Consider the following 26575-nt stretch of genomic DNA (forward strand, 5'->3'; position numbering starts at 1 on the left):
ATATATATATATATATATATATATATATAATACATATAATATATATAAAATCTGTGTGTGTATGTGTCACGATGTAAGGAGGTCATATTCAGAAACCAATCAAACCGAAACTAAATCGCGTTGAAACAGGAAGTGAAGTAAACAGAAGAGAGTGACAAAATAACGGTCCACATAAAACTTACCTGACAATAAGATCATTAGTATGTTGTTAGCCTATATATATAACAGTTAGTTCTGATCCTCAAATCTGACTGACGATACTTTTTCTGTTAATATCTCACCTGCGTGTTCTAGACGGCTGTCAGTGCAGTTTCATTGTTACGCCTCAAGGTGGCGGCAAGAGACTGTCTTTGAGTGAGTCTTCATTCAACTACACGTTCAAAAGCGCTGATTCATTCAGTGATTTGTAATGAAACACGCTGTTTAAATCATTTTAACTTTGAGCGCCACTTTTAAAGGCTCAGCTGACCAGCAGAGCGTCGATGCTAAGACAGATTGCGCTTTCCTTGGACATGACAACCTGTTTTCACATATGACTCGGCCTGAAGGACAGACGCAGGTAATCGCACGCGATCAGTCGATCTCTCTCACTCGCTGTCTGTTTAGGCTTGTTAAGTGCAAATTTACTGAGCCTCTGTGCAAATCAGCATGATACACATTGTTATCATTACTAATATTCAGTACACATGCACGAAGTGTAAAACAAGAAGGGCGTAACCTTACGAAAAAGAAAACACTGAAATATCGCGGTTGCTGCGGTTGTTGCATTCCTCTGCGGTTATGCTCATCAATAGCGCGGTATTGCGATATTGCGGTTATCGCGACAGCCCTAGTCTCCGCATCAGTAGGAAAGAGATAAAACGAGCTTCTTCCCTCCGAAGACGTGTCGCATTTCGGGGGGCAAAGCAAAAAAAACATTGTCGAACAACAATATAAAATGCGGAAAACTATTAATTGGTTATTCTACAATTTAATTGTACTATAAATTATACTATGATTGAAAAATACTGTAAATTGATAAACTGTTCGGCGTGATGACGTTGAATGTCTCCGACAGCGCCTGTAGTCCCATTTAGCAACTTCTTAGCAACCGTCTTCTTTAAGAATCGTAACAGTTTTAAAAAATCATGAGTGTGGTGTAACTGGTGTGTTTTATGTCGTAGAGTAAAACGTGAAAGTATCTTGAGCTTGTGTGAACCACGGACCTTATTTTAGGGGATTTAATCAAACTCACATTCAAAAAACCCATTGACTCTGGGACGATGGAACCGGAAGTGCTAAAATGCACTCGCTTCGGGGTTTTTGCCTACGAAGTGACTTCACAGTTCCACCACTCTATTCAAGTGTGCTGTTGGTATACTCTTTTAAACTAAAAATTAGAAAGTATACTTTTAGATGACTTTTTATGTGCTTCACAGAAATATAAATAAAATTACACTTACAAGTGATTTATACTGACAGAAAAGTCCAAGTATATTTGGCTTATACTCAATCTTTTGACTAAGATATACTGAAAATTATAATTTTAAGTATACTTTGCTTGTAGTTGTTTACACTCTTTTGATGGAGCATTTTATAGATTTATAAACTTACATTGTTTGAAAACTGATTTATAAACAAAACATTTTCCTAATTCTGAGTTTTGAAGAATTTTATGAATTTTAATTTTTTTTAGTGCACTTAAAATGTACAAATGAATTTACTTAAAATCTACTTAACACTTTCCCCGCCATTGACTAAAAATGACCAGCAATCCATGTTCTGAAAGAGTACCGAATCTCCAGATCCAAAAACACAGCTGAAGAAGCGGAAGCAAGCAAAGGAAGCATTGTTTACACGCATATAAAATAATGTGATCATTGGACACTAAACAGCATTTAAATCAAAGCTGCCTAACATTACCCATTGAAATGTTAAACCCATGAAGAGGTAAAGGCTGTGAAGCTTTGGGGGTGTTAATGGACTCTATCTACTCCATCTGTGTCCTGACCATCATTCAGAGTAAAACATTATTGTTTTCAGATTTTTTTTCATTTTTTATGGAAACTTACACTTTGAAGCTATAGTAAAGTTTTTATGTTTGAATGCAATGGCTCTATTCTTTCTTTTGCTATATGTGCTCATCAGATCCCTCAGCTCCTCTCCATTCACAATCACCAGATTTTTTTTATCATTTTATAAGAGATGAGTACCATCTTTACACCTGCAGCTCACCACATACAATGATGCCATGGCATTAAAGAACCTCATTGAGCATTTCATTCGTGTGTCTCAATGCATTTCATCCTGCCATCAACAAGTATCAGCCATTATCCCTGCCATTATCTGAACCAATTCGTCGCATCCAACAAAATTTGTCTATACTGTGGAGCTGGAGGCCATTTCCTATCTGACTGTCTCATGCGACCCCCTCGTCCAGCGGTGAGTGTTATCCAGTGAGTACCAATTATCACTGCCACATACTACAGTGACCAATGCTTACTTGTCCTTTACAGTCGAAGCCCGTGTGGATTCTGGCTCCACAGGCAACTTCCTGAAAATCCCCTGCCAAAAACCTTGAACATCCATTCAGTTCTGGGTAAACCTCTGGGTCAGTGCATCATCACTAACAAAAACCCACCCTCACGCTTTGCACTGTATATACCCATGTAGAGGAAATCTCAGCTGCTGGTTCTGGAGGGCACAACCCTAGACACAATCCTGGGACACCCATGGCTTCCAATTTTCTCTCCCCAAATATCTTGGACCACTAGTGAGGTTTTGGCCTGGAGCAAGAACTGCTTCCGCAGTTGTCTTCAGCTTCCCAAGTGGTCTCTTAAATATATGTGGATGCACTTCTTTACACTGAGTGCCACCATGGTCAGGAGCCCTCTAAGAGAGAATAAGACGGACACCGCATTTGAGGCGGCTGAGGCACTTTTCCGCTAAGTCTTCAGAAACTATGGGCTATCTGAAGATATTGTTCCTGATTAAGACCCCCAGTTTATCTTAAGATTGTGGATGTTGTTCTTCAAACATCTCAGTGAGTTTAACATTTGGCTATCATCTACAGTTGAATGGGTAAATGGAACAGAAGATCCAAGATGACCACAGCCATCAGCACCGTGGGAATGCCCTCAGATAACCCGCCAACCCCTCACTCCATTCCAGTGTGTGCTCAGCTATCAGCTGCTATGTTTCACTGGTCAGGTGAGTCATCGGAGGTCCCATCTGTAGACCACTGGTCTGGGACTCGGCTCACAACCGTCTGCAACAGGCAGTCCAATGTCCAGTTTTGTTTTCTTTTGACAGCACATAGAATTCATGCATTAAAGATGTTCAGTGCATTTTTTGTGTGCTTGGCTGCTTGTGTTTTGTATTTGTGCTGCCTTTTACTATTTACATTCGTGTGTGTGTGTGTGTGTGTGTGTGTGTGTGTGTGTGTGTATTGGAAAGCGCTGAAGTCGAAGGCCCATAGCATAAAATAATGCATGTGAACTGAGAAACACAAGAAGTGTGTATATATATATATATATATATATATATATACACATACATACATTAGAACAAAAGGAAGCTAAATGAGATAAATGATAAACGGCACAGGTGAATGACATGACTAATTAACCAGACTGTGGAAACGAACCAAAAACACACTGAAACACAGGAGACAGACCATACATGTGACAGTAGCTTAGCTGAAATATAAGCACAGACTCATAGGCTTGATGTTTATCCTGCTTGAATTTGTTCTAAATGAGAAACGCATGTAACCCTGGGTTAATTTGTTAATATTGACATTTATTTACTATTTTCCCTTGTGGCTAAAGTGTTTCTGTTTAAAGAAATGTACCTGTTCAGACATGTCTGTGTCAACAAGTTGTGTTTGATTTAAGGTTATTGTTTAAAGAGTAGACTTAATCCCGCCTAATGTCAAGACAGGCAACTGTGATTGGTTAGCCAGGTTGTCAGTCAAGAGAGGGGGAGACGAAAAAAAAGGGTGCGTAAGTGATGTTGTCGGCATGAGAACAGAAAATGTGTCACTTTATTTGTGAATAACGTAGTCAGAACTGTATCGTTTGAGTGCTAATCAGTATATTATTCTGTTGTGAAGTCAACACGACATCACTAAGAAGTCAACTCGACGCGATTCGGAAGAAATGCTGTTTTAACGCTTGATCGCCATTGCAGTAAACGGGACTAACGTGGATTGCTGGTGAGGTTTATAAACTTAAATCAGGTTTATCATCAAAATTAGCGCCTGTGAAAGAGTTAGGTGCATAGAGGAAATCCAGATAGCGCTCCTAATCGCCAAGGAGTTAGGGGTTCCTCTGGCATCGCGGGAGCGTCACGGAGCTCGGCGACTGACCACAGCCTCACGTGGACTGATCCGACGGGTGACGGGATCCTTGAAGTGCATTCAGGTACATTTTGTTTGGTTTATTCGTGCTCCTGAAGAGTGAAGCGGCCATTTTACGTTTCTCTCGGCCTCAACGCACTCAAGCGACGTTTCAGGCCTGCAACAGGGGTTTGTGCTGTGTGCGTGTGTTTGAGTGTGCGTGTGTTCGTGTGGTGGGCCCACATTGTGGTTCGATACTCTGTGATTGCTGGAGAGTACATCAGTACTCAGGGTTACATTTGTATTTCTAACTAAATCTAAAGTTCTTTACATACTGTATTTATATTTTAGTTTTCCAAAGGATACTGATATATTGGTTCATGCTGGTTGGAGACAAATTTGTACTTCTCAAGGGAAAGAGCTGAAGTTTCATTTGGAAGAGTGTTTCAGTGAAAACCTCTATTTTGATATTTGTGTAAAAGTTTAACCCTTGAAGTGGGTTGTTGAGGGGGTGAGAAGAGTCAATCAAGCACTGTGTTTGAAGGTAAAAGTTTATTTATAAACTGAGAGAACAGGTTTTGATTCATCTTTGATTCCTTCTGTTTGTCTTCTTCAGAATAAATCTGTGTATTTCTGCTACATAGTGTGGTCACTCCAATGTATTGAGAGGTAGTTAATATTCGTGGAAAGCAGTTTACCGAGATCAGAGTTGCACTTTGTAAGTGGTAGTATAACAAGCAGAATCACCGTTTGATTTTAAGTAAAATCACGTCGAGAGACACAATCAAAAAGAATCCGGGTTATAGCGTCAACGGTTCAAACAGGTGGATTCACCTAATACCTGAAGAGGGCGCTACACGCACATAACTTCATATGTACTAAATTTGCTTCTGTGAATATGAATTATTTTAACTACAGTGTTTTTCTTTCATTTTCCACCGACTGCAGCCTTCAAATGTAACACATCGGCGAGGCAAAGATGACTGCTGTTTGAGGTTTGGATTCTGGGTCTTCATTTATTCAAGTTTGACATGCAGTTTTTTAAACTTTGTTCATTTTTTTTTTGTTGTTGTTGTTTTGTTTTAGTTTTTTTCGTAGTGAAAAAAAAAGTTTTTGTAGTACTTCCCTTAACTCTGTTGTCACCAGACACGGTCCTGGAGGGCCAGTGTCCTGCAGAGTTTAGCTCCAACCCTAATCAAACACACCTGAAGCAGCTAATCAAGGTCTTACTAGGTATACTTCAAACTTCCAGGCAGGTGTGTTGAGGCAAGTTGGAGCTAAACTCTGCAGGACACCGGCCCTCCAGGATCAAGTTTGGTGACCCCTGCCTTAACTGAATATGTGGTGTACAAGGTGTAATAGGTACCTTGATAATGTCTATAGAATGTGTTGATATTTGGCCAAATTCAAAATGTTTTTATCCTTTAATTGGGTAGCTTTCAATGCTGACTGTCTTCACTGATTGTTTGGTGTGTGAATCATGTAACTCTTATGACTGATGTACAATTTTTCCTGTGTTCTCAGAATTTTGTGTAATTCTAGGGGGGTGAGTGTAACAGGTATGAAAAGTATTATGTTCATATGTGTGTGTGTGTGTGTGTGTGTGTGTGTGTGTGGAATTGCACAAATGTTCAAATGTATACCCAGTGTTGAGTAAGTTACTTTCAAAAAGTAATTAATTACAGTTACTAATTACATCATCAATATTGTATTTAAATTACTTTACTGATTACTCTGTCTGAAAAGTAACTTAGTTACTCAATAAGTAACTTAATTATTCAAATCGTTAATTAGGCTACATCTTAAAATCCCTATAAACCTTAATAGAAATTATACTGTTTATTCTTTCAATTTGAGTCGAACATAGAATAGTTTAGCCTTTTAGATTTAACACAACTTTAATACTTAAACATTTTTATAAAAAATGTTAACCTTCTTTGGTTTGTTATGTTTGGAGTATTTTTGTTCGTTAAATATAAGTTTTATATAATGTATAACGACCAAGCGGCCAGCGGCATACAGTGAGCTGATCATAGCCTATGTTTGATCAATTTAGCCTTCTCAAATCATCTCGACTTGCCTAAAATAAAATCTATAGATATACTAAAACAGTTCAAGCATATAATAATGTTTAAACGTTAAACCTGCACTATAATAATAATGTGCGCTAGCCTATATCCAAGTTTGTGCGGAGAGTGGAAGCTAAAGCGCGCTCTGCAGGACACGGAGGCACCAGGGACATCACTTGCATTTTTTCAGTGGAAACAACTTAAAATAGCCTACGCCGTCATTTCTTTTTTTTCTGATAAAGGTAAGAGTAATACATCATTCGGAACTGTAAAGGGTCTACTTTTATTTGTGTGCACTCACAATATCAACAAAAGGTTGTGCTTTTATTAAACAAAGAAAACGAACATGATGAGTTTTCTGGCGTCTCGTCTTGAACAGGAGCGCTTCACAAAAACGAACCGAAGCTGAGCGATACATGCCTCACAGACATGATCAATATATCTATAGAAAGCTTTAAATTATCACGTAACGAAAAAAAAATCGAAAACAAAGTTTTATTATAATCTTAGTCATAATCGATGAAGATGCATTTCTCTCTAAAGGCGCGTCTAATGAGGAGACGGCGAGTCAGGATCAGCAACTTCATCCTTGCGACACGGACTCAGAAAACATAGTTTATTAAATAATTCAAATATGTCCTTACTATTTCCCGCGGACACATTCATGATCATGTTTGCTGGGGCTTTGCGGCAAGCATTTGAACGCAGAACTCTTCAGCTGCGCTGAAGTCACTTGCTCTCGCTGCTGCTGCGGGACACTAAACACCGTCGAGCCGCTCTCAGTCGCGGCAGCGCGGTCTCGGCTAATACGGCAACCCTACTTATATGTATCTGAGTATTTAAGGTTTCTCTGTGAATCAGGGAAATCTGAAAGTGAACGAACCGGCGCGCGGAGGGTTAACGCCGCTGCATTCAATTTTATCAGATGGTAAATTTAGATTTCAAATTCAATATTGATTTTAGAACTGTTGAAATTATTTAGTGTATGTAACGCAAGTACTTTATAAGTAACTAATTAAATTCCCTAAAAATGAACAGTAATCCCTTACTTTACTTTTTCAGTGGATAAGTTATTTAATTACAGTAACGCGTTACTTAGTAACGCATTACACCCAACACTGTATACCTGATATGCCTGTCTGTATGTGTGTATCTTCCCTTGAAATTTCTGACTGCAGTGTTGATCTTAATTTCCTGTTTTGTCGCTAATGTTGTTAAATTAATTCTAATGCAGGGCTGCAAAATTTCAAAATCCCTGGTAGCCCTTCGGCAGGTACTCTTCAGATTTTGGTAGCCGAAAATTAATTTAACTAGCCGAATTAATAAATTACTATTTTATTTTATTATTATTATTATTATTTTAATATAGAAAATCAGATAGGAGTTTAAATGTCAATCAAAAATATTTTCAATACACAAATATCAACAAATATGAAGGAAGGAATTTTATTTCACTATTTACAGGGTATCTGCAGAATTTTTAAAATATATTTAAGGCAATTTATGACCCATTTTAAGAGCTGCAGTAAAATGAACACAGAATAATGAGGGTTGGACAATGTCTATGGTAACATACAGTATTGAGCCATAAACTTACATGATTTACAGTTCAGATACAGGTTTTCACAAAAACTAAAATCTTATACAACAGCGTTTCAGGCTATAGACCGTTTTATGAAAAGAGATCAATCAAGCATATAAATTATGTTAATTTAAAACGTATAAATATTACTGTCTTAATTGTTTAGATTTTTAGAAGGCACATCAACTTCTTTCTCATTTACAACTCTATGTGTTTGCTGCGTAAAACATGAGTTGATATCTGCATTGATCTGAGCATAAACAGCAAGAAAGGCTTATTGGAAATGCAAATTCATTTTCTGCCACGAGGTGGCGCTTTAGGAGCTCTGAAATATTGCGGTTACCCCGGAAACGTTGTACACAAAGCAGCTCCGCGCTCATAAACGCTGCTTTATCAGGAATTATAGTTAAAATTAAATTAAAATGCCAACGACACGTTTCTGAGGACAGTCGTTTCCCTTCAGATACATTCACATAAAGACATCCGCGCCGCGTTTTGACTTGAAACGTGCAGCGCTCATATTTATTCAATGACATCATTGCCTTTTGAAGTTTAATCCTGGTGTATCGCGACTCTTGTCTTTCCGTCCCCAACTGTAAGACCTCTTGAAATTATAATTAATACATTTCTTTTACCATTTAACGTATTTAAAACTTTTTATGGCCTTAATTTTGATACAACTCACTTTCAGAGTTTTTAAGGAGTTTTTGGAAGGGCACAATTGACAAGCGTTTACTTTCTCGTGGATGGGCGCTTGTCTGAAGTTTAAAATCATTGGTGTACCTGTAAGCCAATCACATAACGGTTGGTTATGACGTATGTTATTCGCCAACTCAGCCTCCTCAAACTTCCGCTGTAAACACAGGTATGCGGCGAAAACAAAACCATCGAGCGAAATACCGGAGAGAAGATGGCTGCGAACGACTTTTGCAGATTATGTGAAGTAATCGTATCACACACACACAATCACAATTATTGCCTTGCCGGACTTTTCTCGCTGACGATCGGTAACAGTTGGTAAATTAAACTTTTTTTTCCCAAAAACTGTCGGGAGTAGGGCCACAACATCACCTCCATTCAAAATGTGAACCAAACACTCTTCTTGTTCGGGCTTCAGTTGGCAAATGCAGGAATATTCTCCACAACAGAGCGTCCCGTGTCTCCATGTCCGCTGTCGTTTTAGATTTCCCTCACCTAAACTACAATCTGAAATTCGGCTCTCAGCCCGCCCTCTGTTCGTTGGTTGGCCCGGCTACTGTGGAGCCAGAGATAAACTGGTAGCTGGTTTGCTATATCAGACTGAGTACAGAAGCGAACTGAAATTGAGCGAAAGTACGAAGTCTGACGTAGTCAGCCTAACTTACGTCTGTCTTACAAATGTAAATGCTCTAAAGAACGCTGAAAGCGAACAGAAATGAGACATACAGCTCTCTGTTTGCAGTGCGACAGTCACGCTCGTCAGGAAAGTGAGTGAAACACACACAAACACACATTTTTATCAAATAATGTCATTAATAACGGTTCACTTCCGCGATTTGGTATGATTGCGTTGACATCAGCAGTGAACCGTACCAGAGTTCACATGAACTGTACCCCAGGTACAGTGCGCACCTGAGGTCGGAAGACAGCATTCACATCAACCAAACGAACCGAACTCTGATGTCAATCGAACCCGGGTGCTCACCAAAAGTGCTAGTTTGAAAGCACCCTTAGTCCTTAGTTATCAACACTTAGGAACCTTTATAAATAACACTTTTTCTTAAGTCTAGGAATAAGAGTAAAATTATGTCATTGTCAATTTTGACATTCAAAACTAAAAAAAACTTACTTAAATTGAGTTGCTTTAACAGCTTTTTTTTTTTTTTAAAGTACCTACAGTATCTCACAGAAGTGAGTACACCCCTCACATTTTTGTAAATATTTTATTATATCTTTTCATGTGACAACACTGAAGAAATGACACTTTGCTACAATGTAAAGTAGTGAGTGTACAGCTTGTATAACAGTGTAAATTTGCTGTCCTCTCAAAGTAACTAAACACACAGCCATTAATGTCTAAACCGCTGGACACAAAAGTGAGTACACCCCTAAGTGAAAATGTCCAAATTGGGCGCAAAGTGTCAATATTTTGTGTACCCACCATTATTTTTCAGCACTGCCTTAACCCTCTTGGGCATGGAGTTCAGCAGAGCTTCACAGGTTGCCACTGGAGTCCTCTTCCACTCCTCCATGATGACATCACGGAGCTGGTGGATGTTAGAGACCTTGTGCTCCTCCACCTTCCGTTTGAGGATGCCCACAGATGCTCAATAGGGTTTGGGTCTGGAGACATGCTTGGCCAGTCCATCACCTTTACCCTCAGCTTCTTTAGCAAGGCAGTGGTCGTCTTGGAGGTGTGTTTGGGGTCGTTATCATGTTGGAATACTGCCCTGCGGCCCAGTCTCTGAAGGGAGGGGATCATGCTCTGCTTCAGTATGTCACAGTACATGTTGGCATTCATGGTTCCCTCAATGAACTGTAGCTCCCCAGCGCCGGCAGCACTCATGCAGCCCCAGACCATGACACTCCCACCACCATGCTTGACTGTAGGCAACACACTTACTCCTCACCTGGTTGCCGCCACACACGCTTGACACCATCTGAACCAAATAAGTTTATCTTGGTCTCATCAGACCACAGGACATGGTTCCAGTAATCCATGTCCTTAGTCTGCTTGTCTTCAGCAAACTGTTTGTGGGCTTTCTTGTGCATCATCTTTAGAAGAGGCTTCCTTCTGGGACGACAGCCATGCAGACCAATTTGATGCAGCGTATGGTCTGAGCACTGACAGGCTGACCCTGTAACACCAAATTTAACACACCTGCTCCCCATTCACACCTGAGACCTTGTAACACTAACGAGTCACATGACACCGGGGAGAGAAAATGGCTAATTGGGGCCCAATTTGGACATTTTCACTTAGGGGTGTACTCACTTTTGTGTCCAGCGGTTTAGACATTAATGGCTGTGTGTTGAGTTATTTTGAGAGGACAGCAAATTTACACTGTTATACAAGCTGTACACTCACTACTTTACATTGTAGCAAAGTGTCATTTCTTCAGTGTGGTCACATGAAAAGATATAATAAAATATTTACAAAAATATGAGGGGTGTACTCACTTCTGTGAGATACTGTAAGTGTTAAGACTAGGTCTCAGCTTTTAAAATTATGTAAGAGAGCTGAGAGATCTCCTAACCTAGTTAGGAGTAACAAGATGGTAGAGGAGAAGAGGAGACACACACTTTCAACAAAGATATAGCCTAACATATTAAAGTTATGATGAAATGGAGCTGATAAAACAATACAAACTTGATTGTCAATTATTTTTGCAATCTACAAATCAATGCCCTAACTGCAGAAATGAAAGTAGCAATTACATTTTTTGGCAACCGGAAGAATGTTTTAAATTTTTCATTGGTCCTCTTGTTTGTGTATGTGTTCATAATCTCTTTGTATGATAGCCTGTCAATATTTCATATTTCATTTCGTGTTGCTGACAGTCAAAATCAACTGCTTTAAATCCACCATCAACGTAATCCTTTTCAGTCACCATTCTTTAATATAATGCATTTGAACAGAAAGTTTAAGCTTGATTTCATTTGTTTCCCTTATATTCTGTGGAGAAACTGAGAAATCAGATGGTTATATCATAATAAAAATTTATTTAACCAACTACACAGTAGACCTCTCTGCAACCACAAACTTAATATTTAACTTTACATTATAAATTATTTCAATTAAACTGTAATATGGAGATCAAGATACTTGATTTTATTTGTGAATATCACAACAGTAAATCACAACTGCTCTGTAGTTGGTATTATAATTGCGATCACTTCACACTTTTAGTAAAAATCTAATTGTTATTGATAGAATTAGGAATCTGTGATTTATCCTTTGAAACAATCATTTAAATGTGGTTTCTGTGTGTGAATTTCTATTATTTATAGGATGTGAACAGGACTTTTATTTTGGTGTAGCAATGTGATGTCATAAGCCTGCGCCGCGCTCCTGCATCTGTGATTCTGCTGAAGAAAGGTTTGTTTTTTTAAATCTTTTAAAGAGATTAAATCAATACAACCCATTAAGACAGTTTTATAGAGAACTCTGAAATGAATTAAATGTGTTTTAATGTAATGTTATAATCTAATAACATTAATGAACAGTTTTTAATGAGTAAAGCATGAGTAACAGAAAAGATGAATCTCATTTCATTTCAAGTAATGATAGAGAACAGAACTTTTCAAAAACCAGTTGAGATTCAATTGAATCAAATGACGGTCAGAATGCATCACTGTTTGTAAGCGCTGGACTCGCAGCGCGTCGACGACACCTGAGGCCTGTTGCACAAAGCTGGATTTGGTTTTTAGCCAGATAAGTTTGCGCTTAGTTTGAGCAAATTTTTCAGGCTCAAGAAGGTGGTTTGGTTTACTCACCAATCAACTGTGAGTAAAGTCACATGAATCTGACACATCACAGTTAACCCTTTAGAGTTTGTAGTGATGGCTTGAACATTTTTGGAAAACCCAGTGGAGATCGGAGCGCAGATGATAAGAAGGACACTTCGTTGGGTAAGAACATTTAGGGACCAGCATAAAACCCTAGCTCTTTCAGATAAGCATCTGTACAAAAGGTATCGATTTTTGGCAGATGGTGTAGTTTATCAATGCCAGCTTCTCAAGCCACACATTAAAATTATGACACATCGAATCCATGCGCTTAATGTACCGCAAATTTTATGTATTGCTTTGCAGTTTTTTGCATGCAGTGGGTGATGCTGAAAACATAAGCAAGCGTACTGCCTGCAGAGCAATACAGAAACTGGTCACGGCACTGCAAGAATACATTGATGTATTCATCATTTTTCCTGCCCACTTGGACACACTGGCTATTAAAGAGAGCTTTTACAAGATAGCTGGTAAGATTATTTCAAATGCAGCCCACCTATTTAGATTCATCTTATTGTTAAAGATCTTAAAGTTGCGAAACCAATGTTTTTTTGAATATTTCCTGCATTTAGCAATTTCTGCAGTCATAAGCGAGCGTGATGCCCGCTCCACTTTCATCATCGATATAGGCCTTTTGCCCTCTGACGAAACAATAACATGAAATCAATAAGAAGATCCTGATCATGGAAACTCATAGAAGTGTTAGGTAAGAATCTAATCATATTGCAGTTTTTCTCATTTGCTAACACAATGTAACTGATTCAGTTGGCCCGATTTCCAAAACCATCCATTCAGTTCTCAAAGACACATTTTACAAAACGTTTAACGATGAGTAAACATTAGATAGCAAAACTGTGATGGCACATCAGTCTGAATCTCTGCATCCTAACACTGGAGAGAGAGATCTACTAGTGATGCAAAGTCCGATTAATTTTGGCAAACCGTTTGTTTAGGACAGTTCGGCACATTGAACCGGTTCAAAAACCCAATTCATCGGTCCACGCAATAATATCTCTACCCTGTTGAAAAACCAGCATATGGTTAGGTATGTTTTGAAGCATGGCAGCTGGTTTAAGCTGTTCCTGAGCGAGAGAAAGGCGGACGAGCGCAGACAAGCAAGATAATTAAATTAAGCTAAACCGAACAAAATCTGTTTGTATTAAATCATAGTCTATATATATAAAAACGAATGAATATGCGAAATATATCTGACTTCCATAATTAACAGATTAAGAAAACGAAAGAAAAAGTTACAGCTGAGTTTGGTTCAGTTTTGTTTGGCGCAGCGCTCTACAAACAAGTTCACGGAAAGGAAACTGAGATGACAAAAAGCGCATCCTAAAATAAAAGTAAACGCATTGCTTCAAATGATCTATGACCAAAAAGTATGAAGTTTCCGCTGTTCGATCGCGCCGGCGCACCACACGCACACATTCAGCATAGCAAACGTCGCAGCTGTTCATTATCAAATCAAATATATTCTTATAGATACACTGGTTCATTTAAATGGTTTGTAGTACAACTATTTAAATTAACCGTGCCGTTCAACCTGAGCTCGGGCCAAATGCATATTTGCTCATGTGAAGAGGATGATTTTAGTAAAAAAAAAAAAAAATGAATTAATTAATTTATTTATTGATTTTGCAGAAAGCTCATTAAGTACAAAGCCTGGTTTACATAATAAATAATTATTTTGCATTCAAATACATTGCGAATATGGAAACATTTAACTGGATTCGTGCCTAATGAGAGCTGTGTGTGAAGCATGATTAGCAACTTAGATTTTTCATTCTTGTTTTGTTCTGAATACTGTTCAAAATAGCCTGGCTAGCTATTGTCTTTAATGTTTGCACATAATAACATTCTGCCTTATTTCTGAATGTAATAATGCGGTTTGTGCTTATTTAACCTAAACTACAACGTAACATTAATGTAGACCTACATACTGGTATCTAAATATGATTTTATAAATTTATGCTATAGTAGACCTACCACATCACCCGCCACCGGATGTATAATGAGCAGCAATAAGCTACATTTTGGCATTTTAGAATGCCTAGTCATACTTCTGTGGATATTTTGGTGAAAGTAACTCAAAAGTAACTAAAAGTAGTGTAACGCATTACAATTCAGAGACAGTAATATTGTAATGTAACTAATTACTTTCAAAAGACAGTAACTAGTGATATATAATGTATTACATTTGGGAAGTAACTTGCCCAACACTGGTTATATCTGTGGTCAAAGTTTCATTTGCTGATCCTTCATGTCGGATACGACAGACCAGTATTGAGTAGCCTACATCTTATTTTTGTGTACCAAGTTCAGGTTTTGAAAGAAAGTTTTATGCTGGCTTGTCTTGAAGACAAATAGTTTGGTCAGATAGGTCAGAATAAATGTTCTGGGTGTTTCTAAAGTGTTGCTGAGGTGTTGCTAGATTATTTGGTTGATAGGGTGTTCTGGGTAACCGGGTAACTTTGTGCTTTGATATACTGTATTTCTCTCTAATGTTAGGAAATTCAAAAGTTTTTGTTGCTCATAAACTTGCTCTAAAATGTGATTTAAACCATACAAGCAGCCTATTTAATATTAATCATGTTCTTTAGTGATACACATTTAGAATCTGTTGTCTTGACTTGCTGCCGTGGAGATTGAAAGTTTGATCTTTATTTTTAATTTTAAACAGTATAGATTAGTGTGTGGTAATGCAATATTTGTGAACACAATTGTGTATATCAGGCCATAAATTCCCCAAAACTATGCATGGGTACTTGCTTTGGTGTTGCCACCCCTTTGACGCCCTATAAATAATTTTCTAGATCTGTGTGTAATGACAGCTTCTACAAATCAACTGACTGTTTTCATGAAAATGTAATCTATTAAATATAATCTACAAATCAATACATACCAAATGTAAATGCCTATGAAATGTCTGTATAATCGGTGTCCTTTTAATAATTTGTAGTGCTAGTTTTGAGTGTTTTTGTCCAATCAGGTGATTTAAATCCATTAACTCTCTCTCTGACTGACTCTCTTACTAGTGTGCTGCTGAACTAGAGCTGATTGAGACGCACACAGAGATCTGTCTGTTAATTATTCTCATCTTAAACACACAGAGAAACTCCTGCTGAAGCACACTGTTATAAAGATGGCGTTTATTAAAGAGGAGAGCGAAGACCTGAAGATTGAAGAAGATTTCAGAGTCAAACATGAAGATACTGAGACACAACAAACAGGTTGGTCTTCATTCTCAAGGTCTTTCTCCAGTCATTCTGCATCATCTTTATTGTATTTACTACATGCAACTCTTGACATAATGAATTAAATGTCACATACTAAATTAGGATAAGCAATAAAGAAATAGACAAAACAAAACAACTATTTTGTCTGTTTCTGAATTAAAAAACAATAAAAAATAATTTATCACTTAGTTATGCAACATTATCTAAGAATTAAGTTTATTTTGCAAAAGTCAAACCATGAAATGCCATCAACTTTTGCTGACAATATTAAATTTTTTCATAAAAACATTTCTTCAAAACTGAACATTAGTCCAAAAGTGTGATGCGAGGACCACCTCAACTGCACAAAAACCACAAAAAGAGAAGATTCCACCTCTTGCTGCGTTTTGCCGATTTCCACACGTCTCCTACTGAAAATGAACTATACTGTCACGAATCTGGTCTATGAACTTCCGTTCACTCACCACCAGAGGTCACTCGCTTACCACATTGACTCTTGCACTACACTACTGTTGCACGTCACCCCCAGACTACGATTCCCATCATCCATTGCACTGACGACACACACGCAGCTGATTGCACTGATCACACAGCTGATTCCCATCACACGCATTACTGAAGCCATGGGCTGTTTCTCAATTCCAAGAACACAAAGAACGGACTTGTGTTCTCGTGGAAACCGGTCTTGCCAAGCTTCCTCGGAAGAACGAACTTGGAAGGACGCGAGAACACAGAACACATCCTTGTGAGAATTGAGATGTACTGCGTTCTTGCTTAACTCACCGCATAGTCTCAGAATAAGCAGCGGCCAATGAACAATAAATATAACTTAACATTACAAACAAATGTCATACTCATAACACATTTCATATTATTATAGATATTATTTTCAATTAATTGTATATCGTTTTATTTTACAGCATTATATGTTTAACTATGACTATGTTAAGATTCATTGTAATATGCCAATAAAAATACTGCAGACTTTCTCCGGGTCTTACCACTTAATTAAAATTAAGCAAAACAAAACGATAAATGTTTACTTTCAAGAGCCGTCAAGTATTTGCGAGAGCGAGTTTAAAGCTTACAGTGGCCGCCCGCAGTGTCTTCTGGGATTTCTAACGGCTCGATTCTCTCAAGTCTGCACTCGATGCATCCTCAATATCAAGAACGCATCCGGGAACTTTCACGCGTCCTCTGTACTTGCGTTCTTGAGAATTGGAGCTGAACTTCGATGGTTGATGATGACGTAGAACGAGAACACAAGGACGCAAGATCACTGAAGAACGTATATTGAGAAACAGCCATGGACTTCCTCAGTCACGTGGCCGAGTATTGTTCTAGCGTTTAGCACTCCCCTAGTGTTAGCTGCCTTACTGAGCCATTCTGTGTTTCTGTTTAATCTCCAGTATTGTTCTGCGTTCAGCACTCACCTAGTGATAGCTGCTTTACTGAGTCTAGTCTCCTGTTCTAGCTAGTCTTGTCATTTCGTGTTGCCTTGTTTCCTGTTCCCTTATTCCTGCCTGTGTATCTTGGATTAACCCTTGTCTCGCCGTTCGGACTCTGTTTGTACCTCGTTTGGACTATTGCTCATGTTATTGGACTACCCCTCTTCTCAAGCTCTCTGGATATTGTTCGCCGATCGTAGACCCACGCTTTCCTTAGGATTTACTCTTGGTCTTGCCTGTGTTATACCTGTTTGAACCATGCCTGTTATGACCACGTCTCTGTCTAATAAAAGCCTGCAAATGGATCCGCACGTCTCACACCTCATTCGCCCCGTTACATGGACACTCGTGACTGCCGTGTCCCGTGTGAAAGGGCCTTAACACAGTGTTTCTAAGAGCAGCACTAGACAGGTAGCACAGGTTACCGGGGAAACAGCTCTATTTCTGCTGTTCCTGAAGCGCCACCTACTGACAGAGAGTGGATTTACATTTTGATTCAACCTGTCTGTGAGTCATGTTATCCTCTAAAATGGCGGTCCTGCATCCCAATCCAGCCTGTGTATGAAGGAGTTGCTCTGAACCACTAGGGGATCTCTCGCATTGGGCCAGCAATAGGTGGAAATTGACCTGAAAAGGTTTTTTAACACGCACAGGGCATGTTCCTGTGAAGCACTATTTGCCTCTACAATTTGCAAACAATCCAGGAAAGGACCTGTTAAGAAAAATTTGTAACTATCAGAACAGACCTACTATTCATAACCAGAGGCCAGGGCTGCGTTTCCCAAAAGCATCATAAGCTTAAGTACATCATAAACCCATTGAAACCAGTGGCGCTATGATTAATTTAGGCTTACGATACTTTTGGGAAATGCATCCCAGTTGCCTAAACATAATGTTAAGTGTGTCTTAAAAACTAGTTTGACCAACTAGCAGTGAGCCAAGTGGTCAGTTTCACTGTTTAGATTCAAATTAGACCAATCAGACCAGTCTTGGGGAAAAAACCTGCCAACTGTTTAAGACAAGTCTAAGCAGTTTATGCAAATGGCCACAGGAGTGCAATATACAATTTTGTACTGACCTGGTCATTTCTGAATGAACAGAGGATGGTCTTGTTCTCCTTGTGTGCTAACATGAGTTGATCTGACAAAGTACAAAATGATTTAATCATATATTTGTCATATATCCCAACTTTTAGAAGGACTATTTTCTTAACGTGTCAACAGTGGCAAAAGGTGCCTTGCTGACCCAAGCACTTCATTGTCTCCCTTGTGATACAAGAATGATATTAATGGAAGATGGAGAGTACGTTAATAATACATAACGTCATCACATGTGTCAAGTTGGAAAGGCAGCTTACGTGTACACGAGTCAAACACCCGATTGCACCACCTGCTGGTGAGTAACTAACCGCAGATGGAGCATACACATCTGTACTCATCTGCTTTTCCTGCAGTTCCCAGATGTGCAATGTTGAATATTCAGCCGAATTTTAACGACTGAATTTTTGGAAGCGAATTTGTAAAGTGAAATAAAATGGAACGAAAACTATCTGTCAAATATTATACATTCTATTTTTAAACAGATTGAATATTTCGGAAGTAAACTCTGGAAGGTGAATTTGTATTATTGAATTTTTTTGAGGAAAAATGATGGGAGAAGAATGAGAAGAAAGTTATGGCTAAAAGCTACTATTGATATTGGTTAAAATGAATGGAAAATATCTTGTTTTTGTGTTTTTCTGTGGATACTCGAGCCCCCATGTGATTGATGTCATAAATCACATTAATTACACATTTTCACTTAGAAACTAAATATGTATTCATAATTTTACATAAAATCAGCAAGGAATACACACTGAGGGTGGGTTGCACCAACAAGGATTAAGCTTAAATCTAGATTAAATCAAGTTTTATCTAATAATTCTGTTGCACCAAACTTTAAACCTTGTTTAAAAATAAGTAGGTTTATATTTAAACCATCATTTTGATCCTGGATTTATTTTATATTTAAGATAGATTAACTTTAATCCTGTTGCTCCATAACTTTAAACTCAGATTTAAATCTCGATTAGGGATTAATTTTAAATTTACAGGTGAGGAGGTTTAAATAAAATAAAGCTCACTTACAGTTACAATATGTGGCTGAATGAACAAAGACAGAAACAGTGGGTGTGTCATCAGGTCTCAGAGAGGTGTTTATTATAAATTAAAATTAAAGCGCACTGAGCCGGCAGATTGTGAGGGTCGTGGCAGATTGTAGTAAATTTGCGTCTGCTATCGAGTCCGGGATGTGAATCCATCACTTGTTTTGGTGCATCTCGGCGTACGACAAAGCAAAGAAGATAGGATCGCGGCCGCTCCTCTCGTTTCTCACGCCCGCTCCATACACATGCTGGACGGCAGAGGTACTCCGCAAATCATGGCAGTTGCTTTCTCTTATCTCGGTTGTTTGTCATAAGCTATAGCCTTCTCCATTAATTGATACTTTAAATATATTTCCAAGATTATGATTATTAATCCATATGCACTGCTTCAAAGTTTTCATTGCTTGCTTGATCAGTCGTTTGATCAACGGTCTCTACGTAACGACAGCGGTTTATAAAGATGGCGGACCTTTTACAAGTTTATTTCCTTTATCGACGAAAGCAACTTGTCAGAGACAGGATAAGGAATATTAACATTGTAGCTGTTTAATTACATGACGAATCCATCATGGTGGAGAAAATTAATCGTAGATGGAGGTTTTAATTGCAGGTTAGAATTCTAATCCCCAATTTGTTCGTCTAAATTTAAAATTAAGTGGTGCAACACAACTCGATTTAAAATAAAACCCAGATCAACAAATCCTTGATTAGCTCTTAACTTAATTTAATCCTTGTTGGTGCAACCCACCCTGAAGTCCATGTAAACCTGGAATAATTAATAAGTTTAACTGTCCTCATGTTGAAAATGTGTATACAACAAAGCACTGTGTGAAATATGCCGGGGGGGAAATCAACTGACGATGTTTTAGAAAGTAATGAAAGCTATATTTGAAACATGAGGACGTTATATTAGGTAAATTATTATTTTATTTGTTTCTGCATTTTAATTCCTTTTCAGTTAAATTGTGGCTAAAAAATTAGCCTAACAATTAGTTTATTTGTTAAAATCATAGAATGAATGAATAGATTTAATAGGAATTAATTAATAAATGTTTTAACTTACAGGTGACATGGAGGAAAGGTGGTTGAGGAAATTCCCCCCTTCGATGTAAAGCAGTTTGAATAACCACAAAAGCGCTATATAAATGTAACGAATTATTATAATTATTATGGAATGGTTGACAATAAGAGCTCACAAAGACAAATTAACAAAGAGAACAATCTATTAATTCTGAGAATAATAATACTGAGAAACAGGTAGCAACACTCACTCATAATGTTAAGACAGGACACTGACCTCAAGAAACATGGCACTAAATACTTTACCAAATGAGGCTAATTAATAAACAACAGGTGAACTGAATACAATGATCATGCAAGCACTGGGAACCTAGGTCAAGCAAGGCGCTAAAAACAAAAATCAAACAATACATAGATGGAACATATATTTTACAATAGGCTACAAAGGAATGATTTAATAAATAGTGATCAACAAATTCTTAATTCATGGACACTATATTTTTGTTACATGTGTCACGGTGTGTAGTAGGAAGGCAGAAGGAGACCGGAGATGCAGTTCATAATGCTCTTCGTTTAACATCAAACAAAGGCAAAATAGTGAAGGGAAACACAACAGAGAACGGACGAAGACTATGGGAGAACTGAGGGTTTAAGTAGTGGAGAAAACAAAGGAACTGATGAGTTAATCATACTGAATGACAATCAGGGCAACTAAGGGAAACTAGGTCAAGGAGGGAAGAACAGAAACACAGGGAAAACTAAACCAAAGTTCCCCCCCCCTCCCGGAAGGCGCGTCCCGTGCCGTAACAGTTCCACCGGGGAGGGCAGGAACAGGGTGGAGACAAGGAGGGCCTCCAGGGTGGATCAAGGAGTTCAAGGGGCCATGGTATAGCAGACAGTTCAGGGAGCCATGGCGGATCAAGGAGTTCAAGGGGCCATGGCGGATTTCCCAACTCGGCCACGGCATATGGCCCCCCAAAAATTTTCCTGGGTGAAATCAGGGGCCTACAGGACAGGATGGGCTCTTTGGGGGGCTCTGGAGGAGCGGGCTCTGGGGGGCACTCTGGAGGAGCAGAGAAAGCTGGGACCAGCTGAGACTAAGGAGGGTTGGACTTGGGATCTGTGGCCCTCCCTGGGCCAAACGGGGGAACTGTAGCCCTTTCTGGGCAGAATGTGGGAACAGCAGCTCTCTCTTGACTCTAGTCAGGGGCTGGAGCCCTTTTTCTCCTCATACACCTCTTTTGGGTAGAGGTGAAGGAGTTAGCTGCTGTCTTCCTAGGGCTTGACAGTGGAGCAGCTGGTGTTTCTGAGCTGAGGACAGAGAAGGAGCTTCAGAGAACTCGGGGACATGCAGGTGGAACTGAGGGAGCGGGCTCATTGGAACTGTATGTGGAGGGAGCTGGCTTGTGGTGTGCTGGAGCGTCCACATGCCTCCGGATGGGAAAATGATGATTATCCTCCACATCGACAAAGAAATTAGAGCCATTTAAATTGAGAAAGTTTGCTACAGGTCTATAACAATCATCAGGAGTCAGGAATAAAAACAAATTATCATCCTTAAGTCCCATCTGGAAGCAAGCATTAACAGTATGATCGCTCCACCTCACCAGATGTAACACGCTCACAAACTCCCTTCAATGATCTGCTCCAATGATCACTCCTCCTGTTGGAAATTAAGGATGAAGTCCTCAGCCCAGTTCATCTTAATTTTTTGTTAGGGTCCGTTCTTCTGTCACGGTGTGTAGTAGGGAAGGCAGAAGGAGACAGGAGATGCAGTTCATAACTCTCTTAATTTAATGAACAAACTTCAAACACAGGCAAAATAGTGAAGGGAAACACAACCAAACACGACAGAGAACGGATGAAGACTACGGGAGAACTGAGGGTTTAAGTAGTGGAGAAAACAAAGGAACTGATGAGTTAATTAATCATACACAGGTGAACCGAATGACAATAAGGGCAACTAATGGAAACTAGGTCAAGGAGGGAATAACAGAAACACAGGGAAAACTAAACCAAAACAGAACATAAACGTGACAACATGCAGGACTCTTGTGTGAGAGCTGTTGAAATACATCATTGAATTGGCCTATTACATGTAGTTTTCCTATGTAGTATATTTTAAATACTTTGATTACAGTATATAATTCAACGTAATCCACCTTTTCCATCATAGCAGACGTGTGAAGTGTAAATGAGGGGCTATAAGGGCTTTGATAAATGTCAGCTTGAGAGTATTTTGGGCGTTTCCTAAAGAAGCGTCCTGGCCAGGATTTCTATATTGCCTAAAATATCTAGGTTTTGGCTTTGTTTGCGTGTGCAGACCGATCAGTGTATGACATCAAAGTACCACACAGACGGTTCCTTATGATTTCAAAACGCTCTCGAGGTACTTTGATGTCAAACACTGATCAGTCTGAGCCGCGCCGCGCCGCTTTAAGTCGAACACACCTAATATGCACGCGTAATTGCATGGCTTTGACCGTAGATCCCACCTTCTCACACACACCATGATTGGTCCATTATTTACAATGCCTGCATGTTATTGGTCAAACTAATTTTTCGATCATTACCTTCAGAAAGCATGAAAACAGGAAAACAATGCCAAAACAAATCCTGGCAAGGACGTGTCAGGGAAAAATGTCACGTATGGTCACCCTAAGAGGTTTTGAGATTACAGGTTACACCTATTTCAGTTGTTTGTTGTGTATAGGATCTAGCATACTTGTAGGAATTTATGTCTGTTGATTTCATGTCTGTTGTTTGTGTCATAAAACTGTTGTTAACTTGTTTTTGTTTCTGTTTACTCTAGACCTGATGGCGCTGAAAGAAGAGAGTCACGAACTGAATGAAATGGAAGAGAAAGATCAGTATGAGAAATGTCATGATTTCATGGTTGGGGTGAAATCTTTTAGTTACTCAAAGACTCTTAAAACAGAAACTAGAAACTTTGAAGTCCAGATGAAATTTCACACTGGAGAGAGCAATTTTACCTGCCAGCAGTGTGGGAAGGGTTTCTCACTAAAAGGAAATCTTAACATTCACATGAAAATCCATGCTGAGGAGAAGGCTGTCATATGCTCTCAGGGTGGAAAGAGATTTACACAGAATAATACCCTTAATGCCCACATGAGAGTTCACACCGGAGAGAAACCTTACTCCTGCAAACTGTGTGGAAAGAGTTTCACACGAAATGAAAATCTTAAAATTCACATGAGAAATCATACCGGAGAGAAGCCTTACACCTGCAAACGGTGTGGGAAAAGCTTCACGCGAAAAGAAAATCTTAAAATTCACATGAGAGTTCACACCGGAGAGAAGCCATACACCTGCAAACAGTGTGGGAAAAGCTTCACGCAAAAAGAAAATCTTGAAATTCACATGAGAGTTCACACCGGAGAGAAGCCTTACAACTGCAAACAGTGTGGGAAAAGCTTCACACGAAAAGAAAATCTTAAAATTCACATGAGAGTTCACTCTGGAGAGAAGCCATTCATATGCTGTCACTGTGGAAACCGTTTTAATCAGAAAAAGTACCTTAATGCCCACATGAGTGTTCACACTGGAGAGAAGCTGTTTGTTTGTGATCAGTGTGAAAAGAGTTTCAGGTATAAAGCACAGCTGGATCTTCACATGAGGATTCACACAGGAGAGAACTGTTTTATATGTCAGCAGTGTGGAAAGAGTTTCTCACAGAGAGCAAACTTTGAGGATCACATGAGAGTTCACACTGGAGAGAGGCCTTACAAGTGTCCTCAGTGTGAAAAGAGCTTCACAAATAAAGGAAACCTTAAGATTCACATGAGAGTTCACACTGGAGAGAGGCCTTACAAGTGTCTTCAGTGTGAAAAGAGTTTCAGATATCACACAAACTTGAACCGGCACTTGCAAACTCATTCTGGAAAGAAAATCCAAACCTTGTCACACTGATGAAAATGGCAATTTCAACAATAATCCGCACATTCATTCTGAAGAAAGACAATTCAGTTGTGATCAGTCTAATTAAAACATCACACTTACAGATAAAAATGTAAAAGTTGTGTAAATGTGAGACCCTGATTGAGTTCTTTGTTAAACCCTATTTGGACGGGATTAGTTATACATAGAGTGGTGGGATAGAGTAAATATTACCAGAGCTTCTCAGTGATTTTAGTTCCATCTGAATGTGCCATCTCACTAATCATTGTGGATGAATGAATTAATGAATTATGCATTTACAGGTGCATCTCAATAAATTAGAATGTCGTGAAAAAGTTCATTTTTTCTTGTAAGTTATTTCAAAAAGTGAATTGCATGTAAAGTAAAACATTTCAAAAGTTTTTTTTTGTTTTAATTTTGATGATTAGAGCTTACAGCTCATGAAAGTCAAAAATCAGTATCTCAAAATATTAGAATATTTACATTTTGAGTTTCAAAAAATGACCATCCATACAGTATAAATTCTGGGTATCTCTTGTTCTTTGAAACCACAATAATGGAGACGACTGCTGACTGGGCAATGATCCAGAAGACGAACATTGACGCCCTCCACAAAGAGGGTAAGTCACAGAGGGTCATTACTGAAAGGTGTGGCTGTTTACAGAGTGCTGTATCAAAGCATATTAAATGCAAAGTTGACTGGAAGGAATATTTTGGGTAGGAAAAGGTGCACAAGCAACAGGGATGACTGCAAGCTTGAGAATACAGTCAAGCAAAGCCGATTCAAACACTTGGGAGAGCTTCACAAGGAGAGAACTGAAGCTGGAGTCAGTGCATCAAGAGTCACCACGCTCAGACGTCTTCAGGAAAAGGGCAACCAAGCCACTTCTGAACCAGAGACAACGTCAGAAGCATCTTACCTGGGCTGTGGAGAAAAAGATCTGGACTGTTGCTCAGTGGTCCAAAGTCCTCTCTTCAGATGAAAGTAAATTTTGCATTTCATTTGGAAATCAAGGTCCCAGAGTCTGAAGGAAGAGTGGAGAGGCACAAAATCCATGTTGCTTGAAGTCCAGTGTGAAGTTTCCACAGTCAGTGATGATTTGGGCTGCCATGTCATCTGCTGGTGTTGGTCCACTGTGTTTTCTGATGTCCACAGTCAACGCAGCCATCTACCAGGAGATTTTAGAGCACTTCATGCTTCCTTCTGCTGACAAGCTTTATGGAGATGCTGATTTCATTTTCCAGCAGGACTTGGCACCTGCCCTCACTGCCAAAGGTACCAAAAACTGGTTCAATGACCATGGTGTTGGTGTGCTTGACTGGCCAGCAAACTCGCCTGACCTGAACCCCATAGAGAATCTATGTCAAGAGGAAAATGAGAGACACCAGACCCAACAATGCAGATGAGCTGAAGGCCACAGTCAAAGCAACCTGGGCTTCCATACCACCTCAGCAGTGCTACAAACTGATCACCTCCATGCCACGCCGAATTGAGGCAGTAATTAAAGCAAAAGGAGCCCCTACTAAGTATTGAGTACATATACAGTAAATGAACATACTTTCCAGAATGCCAACAATTCACTAAAAATGTCTTATGAAGTATTCTAATTTGTTGAGATAGTGAATTGGTGGGTTTTTGTTAAATGTGAGCCAAAATCATCACAATTAAAAGAACCAAAGACTTAAACTACTTCAGTCTGTGTGCATTGGATTTATTTAACCCTCTAAGCGCCAAAGTCGCAAAATTGCGACAAGACGTCATACTTCATTAAATAGACTGTAGTTCCTAATATAGTGCAATATCTCATTTGTACTCCCTACCACTAGATGGCAGACATGTAGTACTTCGATTCTAGACCAAAGTTGTTCGAGGAAATAGCAGAGCAAGTGCGCTATCGTGTCATTGATGCGGAAGCAGTTCAGTTCATAGCATCTGAGTAAATTGTGAGATTTGTGAGAGAAAATCACCAAATGGCTAATAAAAAGTTGTACAGTGAGGATGTGTTGCAAATGTTATTCGCCTATTCTGACTTTGTAGGGGAATATTTTCCTTTTGGAAATGACGATCGGCCGTCTAATGATCGCGCATCTCCCGGTGCATCTTTGCATGCGCAATGGCGCCGCCGTAAAAGGCGAGAGTGTTCACGAAGCACCATCAAGTGATCATTTCGAGCCTTTGCCCAACGGGGATGGGGGTGGCAGGGGTGGACGTGGTCTTAGTGTCCATAGGAGAGGCATCACGTTGCTGATGATCGGCCAGACTGCGTCTTTTTTTCTGATTGCGCGCGCTCAAAGGGCCGCCGGCAGACAGTGCAGGTGCAGTCAGTGAGGGGTAGGTCTGTGCGCT

The 26575-nt window shown here is 39.2% G+C and overlaps 1 protein-coding gene across 2 annotated transcripts; it reads left to right on the plus strand.

Moving 5' to 3' along the window:
* The first annotated feature begins 73 nt into the window (after positions 1-73).
* On the plus strand, positions 74-25902 carry LOC131538380 (gastrula zinc finger protein XlCGF57.1-like). 2 transcript variants are annotated; one of them, XM_058772242.1, is made up of 8 exons: positions 74-3189; positions 5267-5313; positions 5843-5877; positions 11960-12047; positions 12764-12927; positions 13030-13163; positions 15574-15693; positions 23123-25902. In XM_058772242.1, the coding sequence occupies exons 7-8, from the start codon at positions 15606-15608 to the stop codon at positions 24238-24240; spliced, it is 1206 nt and encodes a 401-aa protein (XP_058628225.1). In that variant the 5' UTR covers positions 74-3189; positions 5267-5313; positions 5843-5877; positions 11960-12047; positions 12764-12927; positions 13030-13163; positions 15574-15605; the 3' UTR covers positions 24241-25902. The 2 variants fall into 2 exon arrangements, with proteins under 2 accessions (XP_058628225.1, XP_058628226.1); XM_058772243.1 differs by lacking the exons at positions 12764-12927; positions 13030-13163.
* Positions 25903-26575: the final 673 nt, after the last annotated feature.

Source organism: Onychostoma macrolepis, chromosome 04 (assembly GCF_012432095.1).
Source record: "Onychostoma macrolepis isolate SWU-2019 chromosome 04, ASM1243209v1, whole genome shotgun sequence".
NCBI lineage: Eukaryota > Metazoa > Chordata > Actinopteri > Cypriniformes > Cyprinidae > Onychostoma > Onychostoma macrolepis.